General features: G+C 40.9%; 1 protein-coding gene across 2 annotated transcripts in view; it reads right to left on the reverse strand.

Annotated features, from left to right (window-relative positions):
- The window catches only part of LOC105390899, a 54,612-nt gene that overhangs the window by 13,685 nt on the left and 25,049 nt on the right, over window positions 1-15,878 (reverse strand). For both annotated transcript variants that reach the window (XM_048632327.1, XM_038114424.2), the window contains exons 3-5: window positions 9,110-9,303; window positions 7,249-7,461; window positions 1,052-1,204 (exon numbers count right to left, since the gene is read on the reverse strand). In XM_048632327.1, coding sequence (XP_048488284.1) covers window positions 1,052-1,204; window positions 7,249-7,461; window positions 9,110-9,303 — 560 coding nt within the window. The remainder of the gene's footprint in view (window positions 1-1,051; window positions 1,205-7,248; window positions 7,462-9,109; window positions 9,304-15,878) is intronic.

The raw sequence follows: 15,878 nt of genomic DNA on the forward strand, positions 1-15,878 counted from the left end.
TTAGATATAACATGCTGCACATGCTGGTTTCGGCTTAGTATACCCTTTTTGTATAAAAGCTTGACGCAGCGCCTAGCGCTTAGCGCCTCACTTAGCAAGTAGCTAAGTAAAAAACAAACGTTCTCAAATCTTTACGACCGGCTGCATTGAGCGCTCAGCGCCTGGATAGTCGCTCAGCGGGTTCTACCTTTTTTGGCCTAAGATTTATTTGCCTAATCTCATATTGCATAGTAACGTTTGGTCAAAGCCTCGTTTCGCCGAAAATCGTATGGCATAAATCTCGTTTAGTAAAAAGTTATTTCGCATAATCTTGTTTAGCCTAATAATGGTATGGCCAAATCTTGAATAGCCTAACAATACTATGGCATAGCTTATTTATACAAACTACTAATATTCATTTGGCTTTAACTTTGACGAAGCGTCTCCCTACATAGCGCAAACTGGTGCCTTGCATTATTGAATTTTCCGCTATGTGGGTAACGCTCCGCTTTGCTTTCGACGAACATGTGCACCTAACATGCTCCTCCTCGCATTGCTCATCGTCGCACCTATCTTTAGGTTCGATCCCATGGGGTTTAATGACGTTTGTAATCATTAAGTACAATGGTCATTCACTTTCGATATTTTGACCATTCAATATCGGGATGTAGGAGAAAAATACCACAATTTGTACATTTAAAACATACTTAATATAGTATTTATTAAGATAATATTAGGAGAAACAAGATTATACCAATACGAACAATTTGAGCAAACGAGACTTAGGTGTTTCAAGTTTGTGCCAAAAGAGTTTTAGACGAAACGAGTCTTATGCCACATAAGTCTTGTAGAAGTGATGATTCTACCAAAAAAGTTTAGATCTTACGAGTTATGCGAAACGAGTTTAGGGTAATAAAGATTAGGCGAGATGAGCGGAACCCCACTCAGCGTATATCAGTGCGGCCGTTCACCAAGATTCTAGAACGTTTGTTTTACTGAGCTACTCGCTTGGTGACTCACTAGGTGCTAAGCAAGTGCAGCCATAGCCTTACCTGATAGCGCCAACACTCACCCATGACTCCTAACCCGCTTGAATATGAACGGCAGGTCGTCCACGGACTCCTTGACAGAGACCGACGTCCTTCTGTCGGGGTTCTCCAGTTCTGTGCGCCCCGTCAGCAGTGGGAACAGCGTCGCCGGGGTGCCGTCGCCGAGGACGTTGTAGCTGCGGAAAATATAATATATAATATATATAAACACTCACACCTTGTACTAATGTACTCCCTTGCGGGGTAGGCAGAGATGCATTGCTGCACCCACTTTTCGCCAGTGTTTATGTTAGTCCCAATGTAATAGGGGGCGGGCCTATTTCCATTTTACGGGCACATCCAAGACCCGAGAACAAATATCTGTGTTTTAACAAATATCTGCCCCAGCCGGGAATGGAACCCGGGACCTACGGCTCAGTAGTCAGGGTCACTAACCACTACGCCATCCGGTCGTATGGGGAAAAGGATAGAAGATTTAAGTCTCTTCTTACTATTGGCCCTCTAAATAACCAAATGTGTCGAATAAATATCATCGGTTTACTGACAAGTACTCAGTTTATAAGTGGGTTAACTAGGTACGTTAAAAAAATCTATCATTTTCCATAGAAACTTAGTTGGTCACGTGACTTTTTACTATGGAGTTTTTTTTTCACCAATTTTGAAATTCTTATTTTAGTGTCGGGCTTAGATATACCATGCTGCACATGTAGGTTTCGGCTTAGTATACCCTTTTTGCAACACCCTGTAGAACGCTTGCCCGATAGAACTGTTCGGCGGAACATTTATTTTCACCTAACCGTCCTACTTATCAGTTGGGTAATTCTACCGTACGGATTAAAAAAATAAATAAAAACGAAAAAAACTTTTACACATTTTGAAGTAGATTTTTAACTTTTATATAGTCATGGGAACATTAAATAAAAAAATCTGAGATTACACGGCAGTAATTTAGGAAAAAATATGAACTTTTAGTTTTATTCAATAGACACGGGTGACTGTGAAGTCGACATGAGTGATACAATCCATGTTTTTTATCATAAAATAATCATTTAAGGCTCTCAAAGTTATTCAATAATATTATTCTCATTACATATAAACCATAACATGTTTTTGTCTATTGAAATTATATTTTGAAAAAAGTTAAAAAAATATATTAAAAGTTTCGACAAAAGTGTCTTCACAAATTAATGTCGATTTTTTTTAATGGTGGAAATTTAGAGGTTTTATTAGGTGACCACAAAATAAATATGAATCAAGGTCATCGGAATCATCTTAAATGAAAATAATACTTTATTTGGGTCTATTATTCCAATTATTTTATATTTATTTAGATCAATAATCTCATCATCGCTTTTCTCATCCTTGTCTTTTCTTTAGCACATTTTGTACCTAATAAGTTTGTTTAGATAATCATAAACCTTAAATGGTCTAAATAATCTGCATTAATCCTAGTGCCTTCTTTTTTAAAAACTCTTCATTTTTTTTGGTATTTTCCATAATTACTGTCTTTTTTGTGAAATTTCTTATTTTAGCATAAATTTACTCATTTTTAGTATTTATTACTTAAACCGTGTATTTCTTGTGCTTTAACCTCTTTCCCCTATTTTGGTACCTAGGTAAAAAGATCGGTTGCATCAGCCAATAATCATCCACTGCTGGACATAGGCCTCTCCCAAGGAGCGCCACAACACTCGGTTCTCGGCCTTCCTCATCCAACCACTACCCGCCACCCGCCTAAGGTCGTCAGTCCAGCGGGCAGGAGGGCGTCCCACGCTGCGTTTGCCTGTTCGTGGTCTCCACTCGAGATCTCGTCTACCCCAACGGTTATCGGTTCTTCGGCAGATATGACCAGCCCACTGCCACTTCAGCTTGCATATTTTGACAGCTATGTCGGTATAGTCGGTAACCTTAGTCCTCTGACGGATAACCTCATTTCTGATACGATCCATCAGAGAAACCCCAAGCATAGCTCTCTCCATAGCATGCTAAGCGACTTTAAATCGGTGGACCAGTCCTACCGTCAGTCTCCACGTCTCTGCACCATACGTCATCACTGGCAGGACGCACTGGTTGAAGACTTTTATCTTCAGGCTCTGAGGAATGGCCGAGGAGAATGTGTGACGAAGTTTCCCGAATGCAGCCCAACTAGGGAATACAAGCCCGGGATCCCGGGATCCCGGTCATTTTCCAGTCCCGAAATTTTTGGGATTAAAATTTGCTAATCCCGGGATTTTCGGGATTGACAAAAAAGGGTAAATTAAATGGATAAGAACCCAGACCCAGGTAATATATTTATTTTATTTAACCATGTGTACACAAACATGGTTAAACAAAATAAATATTCAACCCAGTTGGATGCGCCTTGCATCCTCCTTGTCGAAGTTGCTTCTGCCTAGCCGAATAGTCTGCCCGAGGTAGACATATTCTTGCACAACTTCGATTGTTGCCTCACCAACGGCGACCGGCTCCGGTTTGATGTGAGCATTGTACATGACTTTCGTCTTGTCCAAGTTCATACCGAGGCCTACACGTCGGGAAGCAGCATTTAGGCCACTTAGCATCCAGCTGAGTTCCTACAGAGATTCTGCCATAATAACGATGTCGTCCGCGAAGCGGAGGTGTGACATGTACTCGCCATTTATACATATGCCATGTCCTTTCCTAAGGGTGTATGGGGTTCCACCAACATCTTCGGGGCCCAAGCCAACCTCACCTGCTCGCGGTGCACCCTGCTGCTTAACGAACGAGGCGCTGGCCACCCGCCAACCCGCATTGGATCAGGGTAGCGGGTTAAGATCCAACCCCCCTCATGACGCAACATTCACCACGGCCCCAAGTGCCCGGCGGGTCCAGTTGCGGAACTGGCGTTGACGGGCGCCGGTCGAGCACTGGAGCCAGGGGTGCGAAGAATCCCCGGGCGAGGCTCCTCCGTCAAACGATCCAGGCTAATGCACTAACGGACAACCGACGTAGGCTATCACTGGTCACATATAACGTTCAGACACTGAGGACCAACGAGAAGCTCGCTGAGCTGGAAGAAGAATTGACCAGGCTGCACTGGGACATCATAGGGTTATCTGAAGTCCGAAGAGAGGGGGAGGATACGATAACTCTCAAGTCCGGCAACCTGTTCTATTACCGGGAGGGCGACCAACAGTCCCAAGGTGGTGTCGGGTTTATCGTCCACAGGTCCCTCATCAACAATATTATTTCCATCACCAGCGTGTCGAGCAGGGTTGCATACCTGATACTCAGAATATCTAAAAGATATTCGTTGAAAGTCATACAGGTCTACCCACCCACCTCGACACACTCCGACGACGAAGTAGAAGTTCTGTATGAGGACATTGAAAAAGCCATGCAGACTTCTAAGTCGCATTTCAGTATTGTTATGGGGGACTTCAACGCGAAGCTGGGCGAGAGAAGTGGTAATGAGTTGGGCGTGGGGCCATTTGGATATGGGCCTCGGAATCCGAGGGGCCAGAGGCTGGCCGATTTCCTGGAGAAGAAGGGTTTATATATGATGAACTCGTTCTTCAAGAAGCCGCCTCATAGGAAATGGACCTGGATGAGCCCCGACGGACGAACCAAAAATGAGATAGACTTCATTATGGCTACCCAGAGACAAATGTTCAATGACGTTTCCGTGATCCGCAAAGTGAAAACCGGAAGTGATCACCGAATGGTTAGAGGCACGTTGAACATCAACATAAAACTGGAGCGCTCTCGCCTAATGAAGTCAACGCTCCGGCCATCTGCGGCCCATATTCGGAACCCTGAAAGCTTTCAACTCGAGCTCACAAATCGCTTTTCTTGCTTAGATTGCGATACAGTGGACGATATCAACAACAGGTTAGTGGAGACTGTCCACACGGTAGGGGCTAAGTTCTTTAAACCCTGCCGCAAAGATAGAACTCAAAAACTAACCGATCGAACTCTGGATCTCATGGCTGAACGGCGCTCGATGAGACTGCAGTCCCTTGATGACGCGAAGTCATATCGGCAGCTGAATAGACGAATCTCCCGATCCCTGCGGCACGATATTCGGAACGGAAGCATATTAAAGAAACGATCGAGTGGAACAAAGGCTCCAAAGTGTTCGCCAGGGACTTGTCTATTGGGCAGAGCCAGCTGTCAAAGCTGAAGAGGGAGGACGGTAGTATAGCGTCCACAAAGCCGGAGTTACTGAGGGAGATCGAATGGTTCTATGGACAGCTCTACACCTCGGTCGCTAAACCAGTTGAGAGCTCGGCAGACCCCAGAGCAAAGCTCACCCGACACTATACCGAAGATATTCCGGACATCAGCCTGCATGAGATTAGTATGGCCCTCCAACAGCTCAAAAACAACAAGGCACCGGGCGAGTACGGAATCACATCAGAGCTACTGAAAGCGGGTGGAACACCGGTACTTAAAGTGCTTCAGAAGCTTTTTAATTCCGTCCTGTTCGAGGGTGTGACGCCAGAAGCATGGAACATGAGTGTGGTGATGCTGTTCTTCAAGAAGGGCGACAAAGCTCTCCTTAAGAATTATAGACCCATCTCGCTTCTGAGTCATGTCTACAAGCTGTTTTCGAGGGTTATTACGAACCGTCTCGCTCGCAGGTTCGATGACTTCCAGCCTCCCGAACAAGCCGGTTTCCGAAAAGGCTACAGTACCGTAGACCACATCTTCACGCTGCGGCAGATCGTACAGAAGACCGAGGAGTACAATTTGCCATTATGCTTAGCGTTTGTGGACTATGAGAAGGCCTTTGATTCGATCGAGACGTGGGCGGTGCTGAATGCCTTACAACGGTGCCACATTGACTACAGGTATATCGAAGTGTTGAAGTGCTTGTATAGAAACGCCACCATGTCAGTTCGAGTACAGGACCAGACCACGGAAGCAATTCCATGGCAAAGAGGTGTGAGACAAGGAGATGTTATATCTCCGAAGCTCTTCACTAATGCGATGGAAGATGTCTTCAAGCTCCTGGACTGGGAAGAACTCGGCATTAATATCAACGGCGAATACATCTCTCACCTTCGGTTTGCCGACGATATCGTGGTTATGGCAGAATCGTTGGAAGACCTCAGCAAAATGCTCCAAGACCTCAATCGGGTTTCCCAACAGGTGGGCCTGAAAATGAATATGGACAAGACGAAAGTCATGGCCAATTCTCAGGTAGGTCCCTCCTCAATATCCATAGGAAACTCGATTCTCGAAGTGGTGGACAATTACGTCTACCTTGGACAAACAGTCCAACTAGGAAGATCCAACTTCGAGAAAGAGGTCACTCGGCGAATCCAACTTGGCTGGGCAGCGTTCGGGAAGTTACGAAGCGAAGAAGTGAGAACATCGACAAAATACGCCATGTCATGCTATGCTACAGTATGATGTTATACTTGTGCATGTTTTAAAAATGTGCTTAGTACTCTCATACTCACTAAGTCAAGTAACAAAAATTGTAATTGAATGATGCATTAACTTTTTATAGCCTTCACATTTGTGCCTCGTCAACTTTGACACAAGTGTAGAACAGGTCTTCAATTTTAAATTAAACAAAAAGTATTCATTTGTGGAAAAAGATTCTTACTGTCGTGTAACAAGTATAACTGAGTGTTGCCACTGATGATAAAAAATGTTATTTAAGTAAAATATTACTATTTTCTTCATGGTAATATTCATACGTCGACATGTGTGACGATTTTTTTTAACACAGAAGAACACTTTACAATTCCTTATCAAAACTATAAAAAATATGATATTTAACTTAGGAACACCCAATGTTTTTCAGCTATATTTTATATCTAAAATCTAAAATTATAATCATATCACTAAGCAATATTTTTTTATTCATATTCAAACCAGGCAACCATGCACGCGAACAGTCGACACAACGTGACAAATCACATAGTGTCGATATGGTTTTTTCAATAAATAATGATTTTTTTCAAGATAGGTATGAATTGGTAGTAACATAGAACACCGTCCCGTCTTGATTGTGTCCGTACAATACTTTTGTGTATCTATGATATCTTAAGAGTTATTTCTCGCGAACATAAAAATCGATGTATGGTAGAATTACCCAGTTAATGAAACGGCGATATAAAAAAAAACAGTTTTTCGTTTTATCTGAAGAATTAATTCTAAACGAGAAAGGCACCTAATTACGTAGTGAGTCTTTCTATGAAACGTGCTATCGGAGAAGAATAACTTGCAGGTCTTGTAAACTCACCCATCCATGACCACAGCCCCGAAGTCCTTCTGCAGACTCCTGAACGTCTCTAGCATGCTCCTGATGAACCCGTTCTTGGACGTGGAGTCGAAGCCCACGAACAGCACGTTGAGAGGGCGGGCGCGGGGTGAGGGCGGGGACGGGCGGCGCGGGGGCGGGATGTGGACTGGGCGGAAGCCGGCGACAAAGCCGATCCATTCTTTGCGTTTGTTGCTGGGGGGTTTTGAAATTAATAGTGTTACTCTAACTAGTATTATTCTGTGCTATGGTGAGTTAAAAATGCCTTTTCAAATGACGTTTGCGCAATCTTCAATATTAACGCTAGTCGATGAATTATTTTGCACAGTTTTCAAAGGCACATACTAAAAAACGGGTTTTTTGTTTGTTTATAATTATATTTTTTTATTTGTAACTTTTTAGTTGTTTTTATTTTATGAAATTTTATGTCAGTTGTCCGGTTTTAGTTTATGAACATTTTTTAATTCAATAATTTTGGTGTTGTAATTTAAATACTTACAATATGCATATTTTTGTAATGTGCTAATTAAGCCCTTTCATTTGATACCCATCACGGCATAGTTGGGACAATATTTTTTTTTTGATCATCACTTTATGTCCTCTAGAGGGCGCTATATACATTTTAATGTAACATCACATAGACTATAACCATCGCGCAATTAATACGCTTCTAACAATACCTCATACATCAAAATATATCAAGCCGTTTAGGCTACAGGAGGGAACAAAGAAACAGACATACATACATACCTCCTCCTTCAGCAGTCGGGTAAAAAGAAACGTTTCCAGCCAGGTAGTTTAAAGAAAATATTGCACAATTCTTATTCTTATTCTCAGTTCTTATTATTTTGCAATATAATCCATCGTTTGTATTCATAACGCAATTCACTCTTATTGCACAATTAAATATATTGTACAATTTGTACAATGTTATTGTAGGTCTAGGGTCCGCCTTATAGGAAGCTTTATCATAGAAGTAGGTGTTAGTGGCTAGGTAGGAATGTTTCACCCCCTTTCAGCTCATTATTCCCTGTATAAATATAAGAGTTTTTTTTAAGACTATGCTTAAAGGGTGTTTAGAACGAACGATTTTAATCCAACATTTGACTGTTGTGCAAGTAAGTATAAGTTTTGAGGTAAGGCTATACTTATATAGTTATACCTACCTCAGCCTTGCGATTCTGTAAAATCAGACATCTCACTTCGATCTTCATTCTCCCTTCACCTTTCACTTTACGTTCAAACAGTTATCACATTATGTCATCTCATACATTATTTGTCAAAATCTCGAAATTCGATGTGCCTACGGAAATTACGGAATGCCAATTTGAAAACTCACTCTTGATTCAGAATCGAGTTTTGACAATAAGCTTTATAGAATCGCAAGGCTGAAAAGTTTAATTTAAAGCAGGTGCTTAGAGTGATTGACGTTATTGTGTGTTAAAATTTTAATATTGGTATAAATTTGACAGATGTAACCAAGGCCTCGTTCTATTGATGACATGCGCATATTTTTTGAACAGCTGAAGCAAATTTTCAATGGAATGTCTCGAAATCGGGTGTTCCATAGTTGACTTTAATTTAGTTTTTTCATTGTTTTTGTGGCTTAGATTAACGATATACGAATAAGGTGGTATGTCACACACAAAAACAAAGCAAAAATCTGTCCGCGTTTTGTTTACTGTCAAACCGTTTTAATTAAGAATAACCTCACAAATCTTCTAGCCGAATTAATTCAAAATAAGAGCTCAGTAGTGAAAGTGGGGTGTTATTTATTGAGACCTTTCCTTTGCACTAGCACTCCACTTTGTTCGTACACCCTTAATCTAAGTTCACAACTTACTCTTTCCGCACAATCCCAGTGCACTTGACATGCACATGATCACTTTGCACCAGCTGGTATTCCTCAGAGCCGTTGATGGTGTATATTTCTCCAAACTCGGCCTTTTTGTCGGTTATGTAGATGATGTCCTTGTAGAGACAGGATATGTCGCGATGGGTTTCTAGGATTTCAGGCTTCACTTTGCAGATTGAATGCTGGAAATTTTAATAATAAAACAGGTATTGAACACAAATTGATGCTCCTAAGCGGGAATCGAACCCGGGTCGTAAAGCTGAACTTCTACCAGTAGACCACAGAGATAGCTTGGTAGATAATATTATATTATGCATAGATTTTTTTAATACTTTTATTGATAGTTTTACATCACTTTATTATAGTAAAAAAAAAACAACGCCAAAATAAGTAATTTAAGGTATTTTAAAGAAAGTTAAAAAATTACAACTATCACGACCACTTTGTAATTCCCGTCAGGATGGCGGGCTGGTGTGACGTCATAAACTTTTAATTTCACGGCTCAGAATAATGAGTCCCGTAAGTCGGCATAGATTTTTTACCTAATCAAGTAATCACAGACACAGAGTCTCTGTCACAGAGTACTTTTGTATTTTCATCAAACCAATGTTGTCATGGTAACAAACGAAAAAGGAAGTGTATAAAGTGTGATCAGTGGCTGTTTTGTAATGGTAATAAAGTGTGACCAGTGGCTGTTTTGTAATGGGAGCTCGTAAAAAGCTAATATTAGCTCTTTTGAAATGGGAGCGCGCAAACCAGAGGACCTTTGTACGCAATATTACGCTATTATCGCAATATGAATATAAAGTAATATTTGTATTGTATGTAAGTACTTACTGTAACTTTGGTTCTTAGTAAGAGAGACTAGGGTTAGTGGGTCATTCTACTCTATTATCTGTGGGGGTGTAACAAAATAAAATGTAAAAAAATAACAACTTTTGAAATATACTAACGACTGCCATTATAACCTAAAAGTAGAAAGAGCAACTTGTGTCATGTTCATGTCATAATACTTACAATACAAATTTAATTTTATTGTGTTGCAATATGGAGCATATTTGAGTGGCTCGTTGACTAGCGAATGGCTGTTTACACCTCATTACAATAGAACAGCTAGAGGCAGCCCATACACTACCAACAAAAAATATAAAAAAGTTCTAAACTTTGCAAACAAACAAGCACAATATCAAACAAGAAGTGGAGAGGTTATAGGAGGCTTGGATCTATTGGAAGAATTTTTATGTGATCCATCGTATCTGATCACAACGAGCATCACAAACACTCGGTGACATTAACATTTCTTTGTTTACACTTGACATTTATTTAACTTCCGCAGTAAACGCAAAGAAGTTATTTTCTGAGATTGATATATAAAGAATTTTGACGTCACATCCTCCCTAAGAAAATGGGTGACGTTTCTCTGAAGTTAGAATTTACCGAAGTTTTTTTGTACTTTTCAACTTCATTTACTTGCTCAAAAATAAATTATAATCAAAAATATTGATGGAGGCGTAGTTATGAAATAACAAAGTTTATTATAAATAATATTTGACCTTTATTTGAACCACTTGCATATTCCCTATTGAGGATATGGAATATATAAAAGTATAAATCGTCGCCTAGGAGGCCAATTAGACCAACCCATATTTTTTTTGAGGCTTGGAATGATCGTTTGGTTTGATTCTGAATCGTTTGATATTTATAAACTAGTATACCTAACTCATTTTTTCACAAATTATATTTTTTATTATTATATTAGACAGACTAGTTGACCTCCAAGGCGACGAAATTCAGAATTGTTAACATGAAAGTTGAGTTTACGTTAATGCTCACAACTGGAAGTATTATAATATTTCTGTATAAGTACATAATAAGCATGTAGATTGCATGTAGCAAAAACAAAAGAAAAATTCAATACTAATTTCGGGAATAGAAGTAAGAAGATGCAGCCTTCACTTGTTAAAAATTGGCTGTAATTATACGCGTCTATAGATCGACTTTTTCGTGCGCGACCCTCCTTGCGGGGTAAAAGAGGTGGCGGGGGCGAGGCAGCACGACATTTTAGAACACGACTACACACGGAGAAAAGTTTGCCCGGATAAATCTCACGATGACTTGTAACTACACTCACAGGCTATGAAAAAAATCCAGTAAGAAAAGCACCACATTACTCCCAAACGGAAAAATCTAGCTTAATGGCGCCTTCCGCATCATTCAAGTAGGTACATTTAACAGAGGATCAGGATATTAACAACTAAAAACGTTAAGTAGTATTTTGTTCATGGTGTCGGCAGTTTGTGAGTGGAACTTTTTATTACCCGTGAGTGTATTTGTGACGTAATTTAATAGTAAATGAAGTTGATATGTATATAGGTTCTTAAAACTAGTTTCATTATTTATTTTATTCAAATAAATGTATTATTTATTTTATTCAAATAAATGTATTTATGGCAGTTAAGCCTATTCAGACTATTTGTATTCATTTATGTAAAAGTATTTCATTTTATAAATTAATTTCCATGTCACTTTCACTTTCATGTTCACTCTCTGTTTGAACTTGTCCATCGTCTTCGTCATCATCATCTTCATCATCGTTTTCATTTAGTCTGTCGTGTAATTAAGTCTGCTTTCCTCATTATGGTCGCACAAATCTTTAGCCGCAAAGCAGGGCTGATTTGGCACACGGTTCTACAGGAAGCCTCCGAAGATTATAGTTTTATAAAGCGATCTATAATTTATTTGTTACTTCTATTTGCAAAATTATACGATTTGTTGTTTTGACGTTATTTTATTGACGAATCATAGATAATAAAAATTAAACACGCACTCACGCTTTGTACTAATGTACTCACTTGCGGGGTAGGCAGAGGTGCATTGCTGCACCCACTTTTTGGCCAGAGTGTTATGTTAGTCCCAATGTAATAGGGGGCGGGCCTATTGCCATTTTAATAAAAATTAAAAAGGTAAATATTCCAAGGATTATGGTGGCTCTGGCCTCAACACTCATCTTGAGACTAATGGTCTCATGTGCGTCGTACTCAAATTATGACAGATTCTACAACACATGTGGCCGCCTCGACTGCGCGGCCGAGACTGCCGAAATAATGACGTGCAGTGCTAGCGTTGCCCTTCCCCGCTACCTCTCCCGCTACCTGCTGTCGTCTTGGGTACCTCGTCCCCTCCGCGTCTGTCACCCCGCAAGGAGGGTCGCGCACGAAAAAGTCCATCTATAATTAACTAGGTACATATTTCAAAACTTACAATAGCAAACAAAGAACACATAAAAACTAAGTACCTACTTGGCATAGTTGTCCCGAATTATCGGGAATGGTACCGATTTCGACTCACAGAATAATCAAGATAATTATTCTGAGTGTAGACGAGCCTTAATCTTGACAACCAGTTAACAGATCATCCACATAGAAGTCCGATTTCGCTCCAATCACGACTTCTATCGGGAATTGACTGCCATCATGGTTGAAAGATCAGTCCATCAATTACCAGAGACCAAAATCCATTTCAACAAACTTAGAAGAAAGACATATCAAGGCTCATGTAACTGTAGATGAAACCAAAACATTTTCTGATACGTCCTTCTGGGAAAAATATTCATCACTGAACAGACTAGTTCGCATTGTTGCAGTATGTAGGAGATTTCTTGTGTACAAAAGAAGCCATAAATTTGGGTCTCACCTCACAAAGTCTGAAATAAATGAAGCATTAGATGTATGCATTAGGCAGTCTCAACTAATATGTGATATGGAAAAACTTAAATCGTTATGTCCATTCCTTGATGATAAGGGAATTATGAGAGTTGGCGGTAGACTTCAAAATGCAAGCCTTGACCATGATGCAAAGCATCCAATTATTCTCCCTCATAAGAGTCATTTCACAAATTTAGTGGTAGACGACGCACACAAGAGGACATTGCATGGAGGACCCACTCTTATGTTGAATCATTTACGCACAAAATATTGGATAGTAGCAGCCAAGAAACTTGTAAAAGCTCACGTTCATAATTGTGTCAAATGTGTTCGACATGCAGCAGCAACAAAGACTCAATACATGGGTCAGCTACCAGAAAGCAGAGTCACACCGTCTAGACCATTTTTACACAGTGGAGTAGACTTTGCCGGACCCATCAACGTTCGAATGTCCAAGGGTCGGGGCAATAAATCCTACAAGGGCTATATATGTGTCTTCATATGTATGGTAACTAAAGCTATAACTTAGAAGCAATCAGCGATTTAACAGCTGAAGGGTTTATTGCTGGATTTAAGAGACTAGTGGCTCGTCGCGGCCACGTCAGTGATGTTTGGAGCGACAACGGTGCCAACTTTGTTGGGGCATCTAGGGAACTCCATAAGCTAGTCTCAGCTGAAAATTCCTCAGTGGCAGTTGAGATTCAAGAGTGGTTGAGTGATAATAGCGTCACCACCCATGCACCGAATTTTGGCGGGCTGTGGGAAGCAGGAGTAAAATCCACTAAGTTTCATTTAAGGCGAGTGATAGGTGACTCAACTTTGACTTATGAAGAATTAGCTACTACTTTAGCTCAGATAGAGGCGTGCCTGAATTCTAGACCCCTTTCAACATTGTCTGATGATCACCAGGACCCCACACCGCTCACACCAGGCCACTTTTTAGTCGGTGAACCATTGGTGATTGTTCCTGAACGCAATTATGAGTTATGTAACATATCATCATTGAAACGGTGGCAATTAACTCAAAGGATGGTGCAAAATTTTTGGCGCAGGTGGTCCAATGAGTATTTAGTGTATTGCATCATCATCATCATCACGACCCATTACGTCCCCACTGCTGGGGCACGGGTCTCCTTCCAATGAAGGAAGGGTTTAGGCCTAGTCCACCACGCTGGCCAAGTGCGGGTTGGTGGACCCCAACACAAGCAAGCTTGTGCTGAGAGAGTTGTCGGGTAAGTGGGCAACCCGACTGTCAGATCTTTTCAAGCCGCCCGTAGGCCTCTGACTAGGCTTAACGACTGCTGCCGAAGCAGCAACCGGGACCCACGGCTTAACGTGCCGTCCGAAGCACGGAAGCGTCCAGAAAAGCACCACTTGAAATTGGTCACCCATCCAATGGCTGACCATGTCAGTTGTTGCTTAACCTCAGCGATCAGTTACGATCACTGAGGCCCGCTCGACTACGGACGCTTCTCCGTGTATTGCATGCAAAGGTATAAATGGTCCAAGGTCATTCCCGAACCTAAACTTGGAGATGTTGTTTTGATTAAGGAAGATAATCTTCCTCCTGCTCGGTGGTTATTAGGCAGAGTGGTTGCGAAACATCCAGGATCAGACCAGTTAACTCGTGTAGTAACCTTAAAATGTAATGGATCTCTTATTAAACGACCAACATCCATATTATGCATACTACCGATAGCAAGTTAAGTTAGATATCATGCATAGGTTTACTAGTTATGTACAATCAATGAAAGTTAAGTTTATGTTTTTAATTTTAATGTTATCACGTGGTTTATTGATGTAAACCGCCCTTGACCTCATGGTGGGCGGTAAATAGAAGAACGGCACCGCGTTCTTGGTGGGCGGAATGCCCGTTATCTACGTCCCTTGTTGAAGCACAACTCATACGAGTTCATCTGAATGGGGTTATGTAGTGCGACTCCTTACCCACAGTCAAACCATATTAACATTTGGTTTTGTGGGATGTATGTAATAGCATAAGTTGTTTTCTTTGAATAAAGATTTATTCTATTCTATTCTATTCTATTCTATTCTAATATTAATATCGGCAAGTTGAGGGTAGACGATAATATCCACGTAAGCGAGCAGCGTGGCAGCGCTTTTCACCTTTTGTGTGAGCAGCCGCGGTGAGCAAACGGTCAGAGTGAGGGAGTGATCAGTATCATGGGTGCGTGAGCACCCGGCGGAGCGGAGCCGAGGCGCCCAGGCTCGGGGAGCCGAGGCGGGCGTGATGGCCCGGTTCAGACAATAGCCAGTTACAGCAAGTGCGCAGCTAAGTGACCTTTCTACTTACCTTTTATCTCTCGTTTATGATTGATAAGTTATACACTTGATTTCTTGATGTACCAATTGTGTTTATAATGATTAAGGAAACTAAGGAGGTTATGTAAGGTTTAAAGGAGGTACATACCGTACCCGTACCGTGTGATAATAGATAGATTAGATATTCAGTGCGCCAGGGGAAACAATCCCATGTGATCAGTGTAAGAAGCTAGGGAAACAATCCCATGTGATCAGTGTAAGAAGCTAGGGAAACAATCCCATGTGATCAGTCCCAGGGAACAACCCTGCTAGCGAGGCACGGGGTGGCTATAGGGGAGGTTGGAGGCCACTGGGGTGAAACCCCTAAGAACATCAGGATTATCCTTGACATTCAGACGATCAGGTTATTAGACTGATCGGTCATCACGTGTGCGTGATATTAAGTAACTAATTTGTTTATGATATATCCCATATTCAGTTCGTCACCGTGATTAGTATGTTTGTACTAATCACGGTTATTAACAGTTCAGATAATCGCGTTTACTCATATAAATAGTTTAATGAATTCGCGACAATAGTTAGTTGATTTCAAAGTTTGTACATAAATTTTAGGGTTACCTAAAAAGTTGAAAAAAACTGATCTATGCTAAACTATGATCTTAGGAAATTAGATTTGGGGAATAAACGGAGATCTTATAATAAGAGATACATTCATTCAAGTATAATATATTTGGCGTAGCTGCGCTCCAAAATATTGGTTTCGTGAATCT

This window comes from Plutella xylostella, chromosome 31, assembly GCF_932276165.1.
Source record: "Plutella xylostella chromosome 31, ilPluXylo3.1, whole genome shotgun sequence".
NCBI lineage: Eukaryota > Metazoa > Arthropoda > Insecta > Lepidoptera > Plutellidae > Plutella > Plutella xylostella.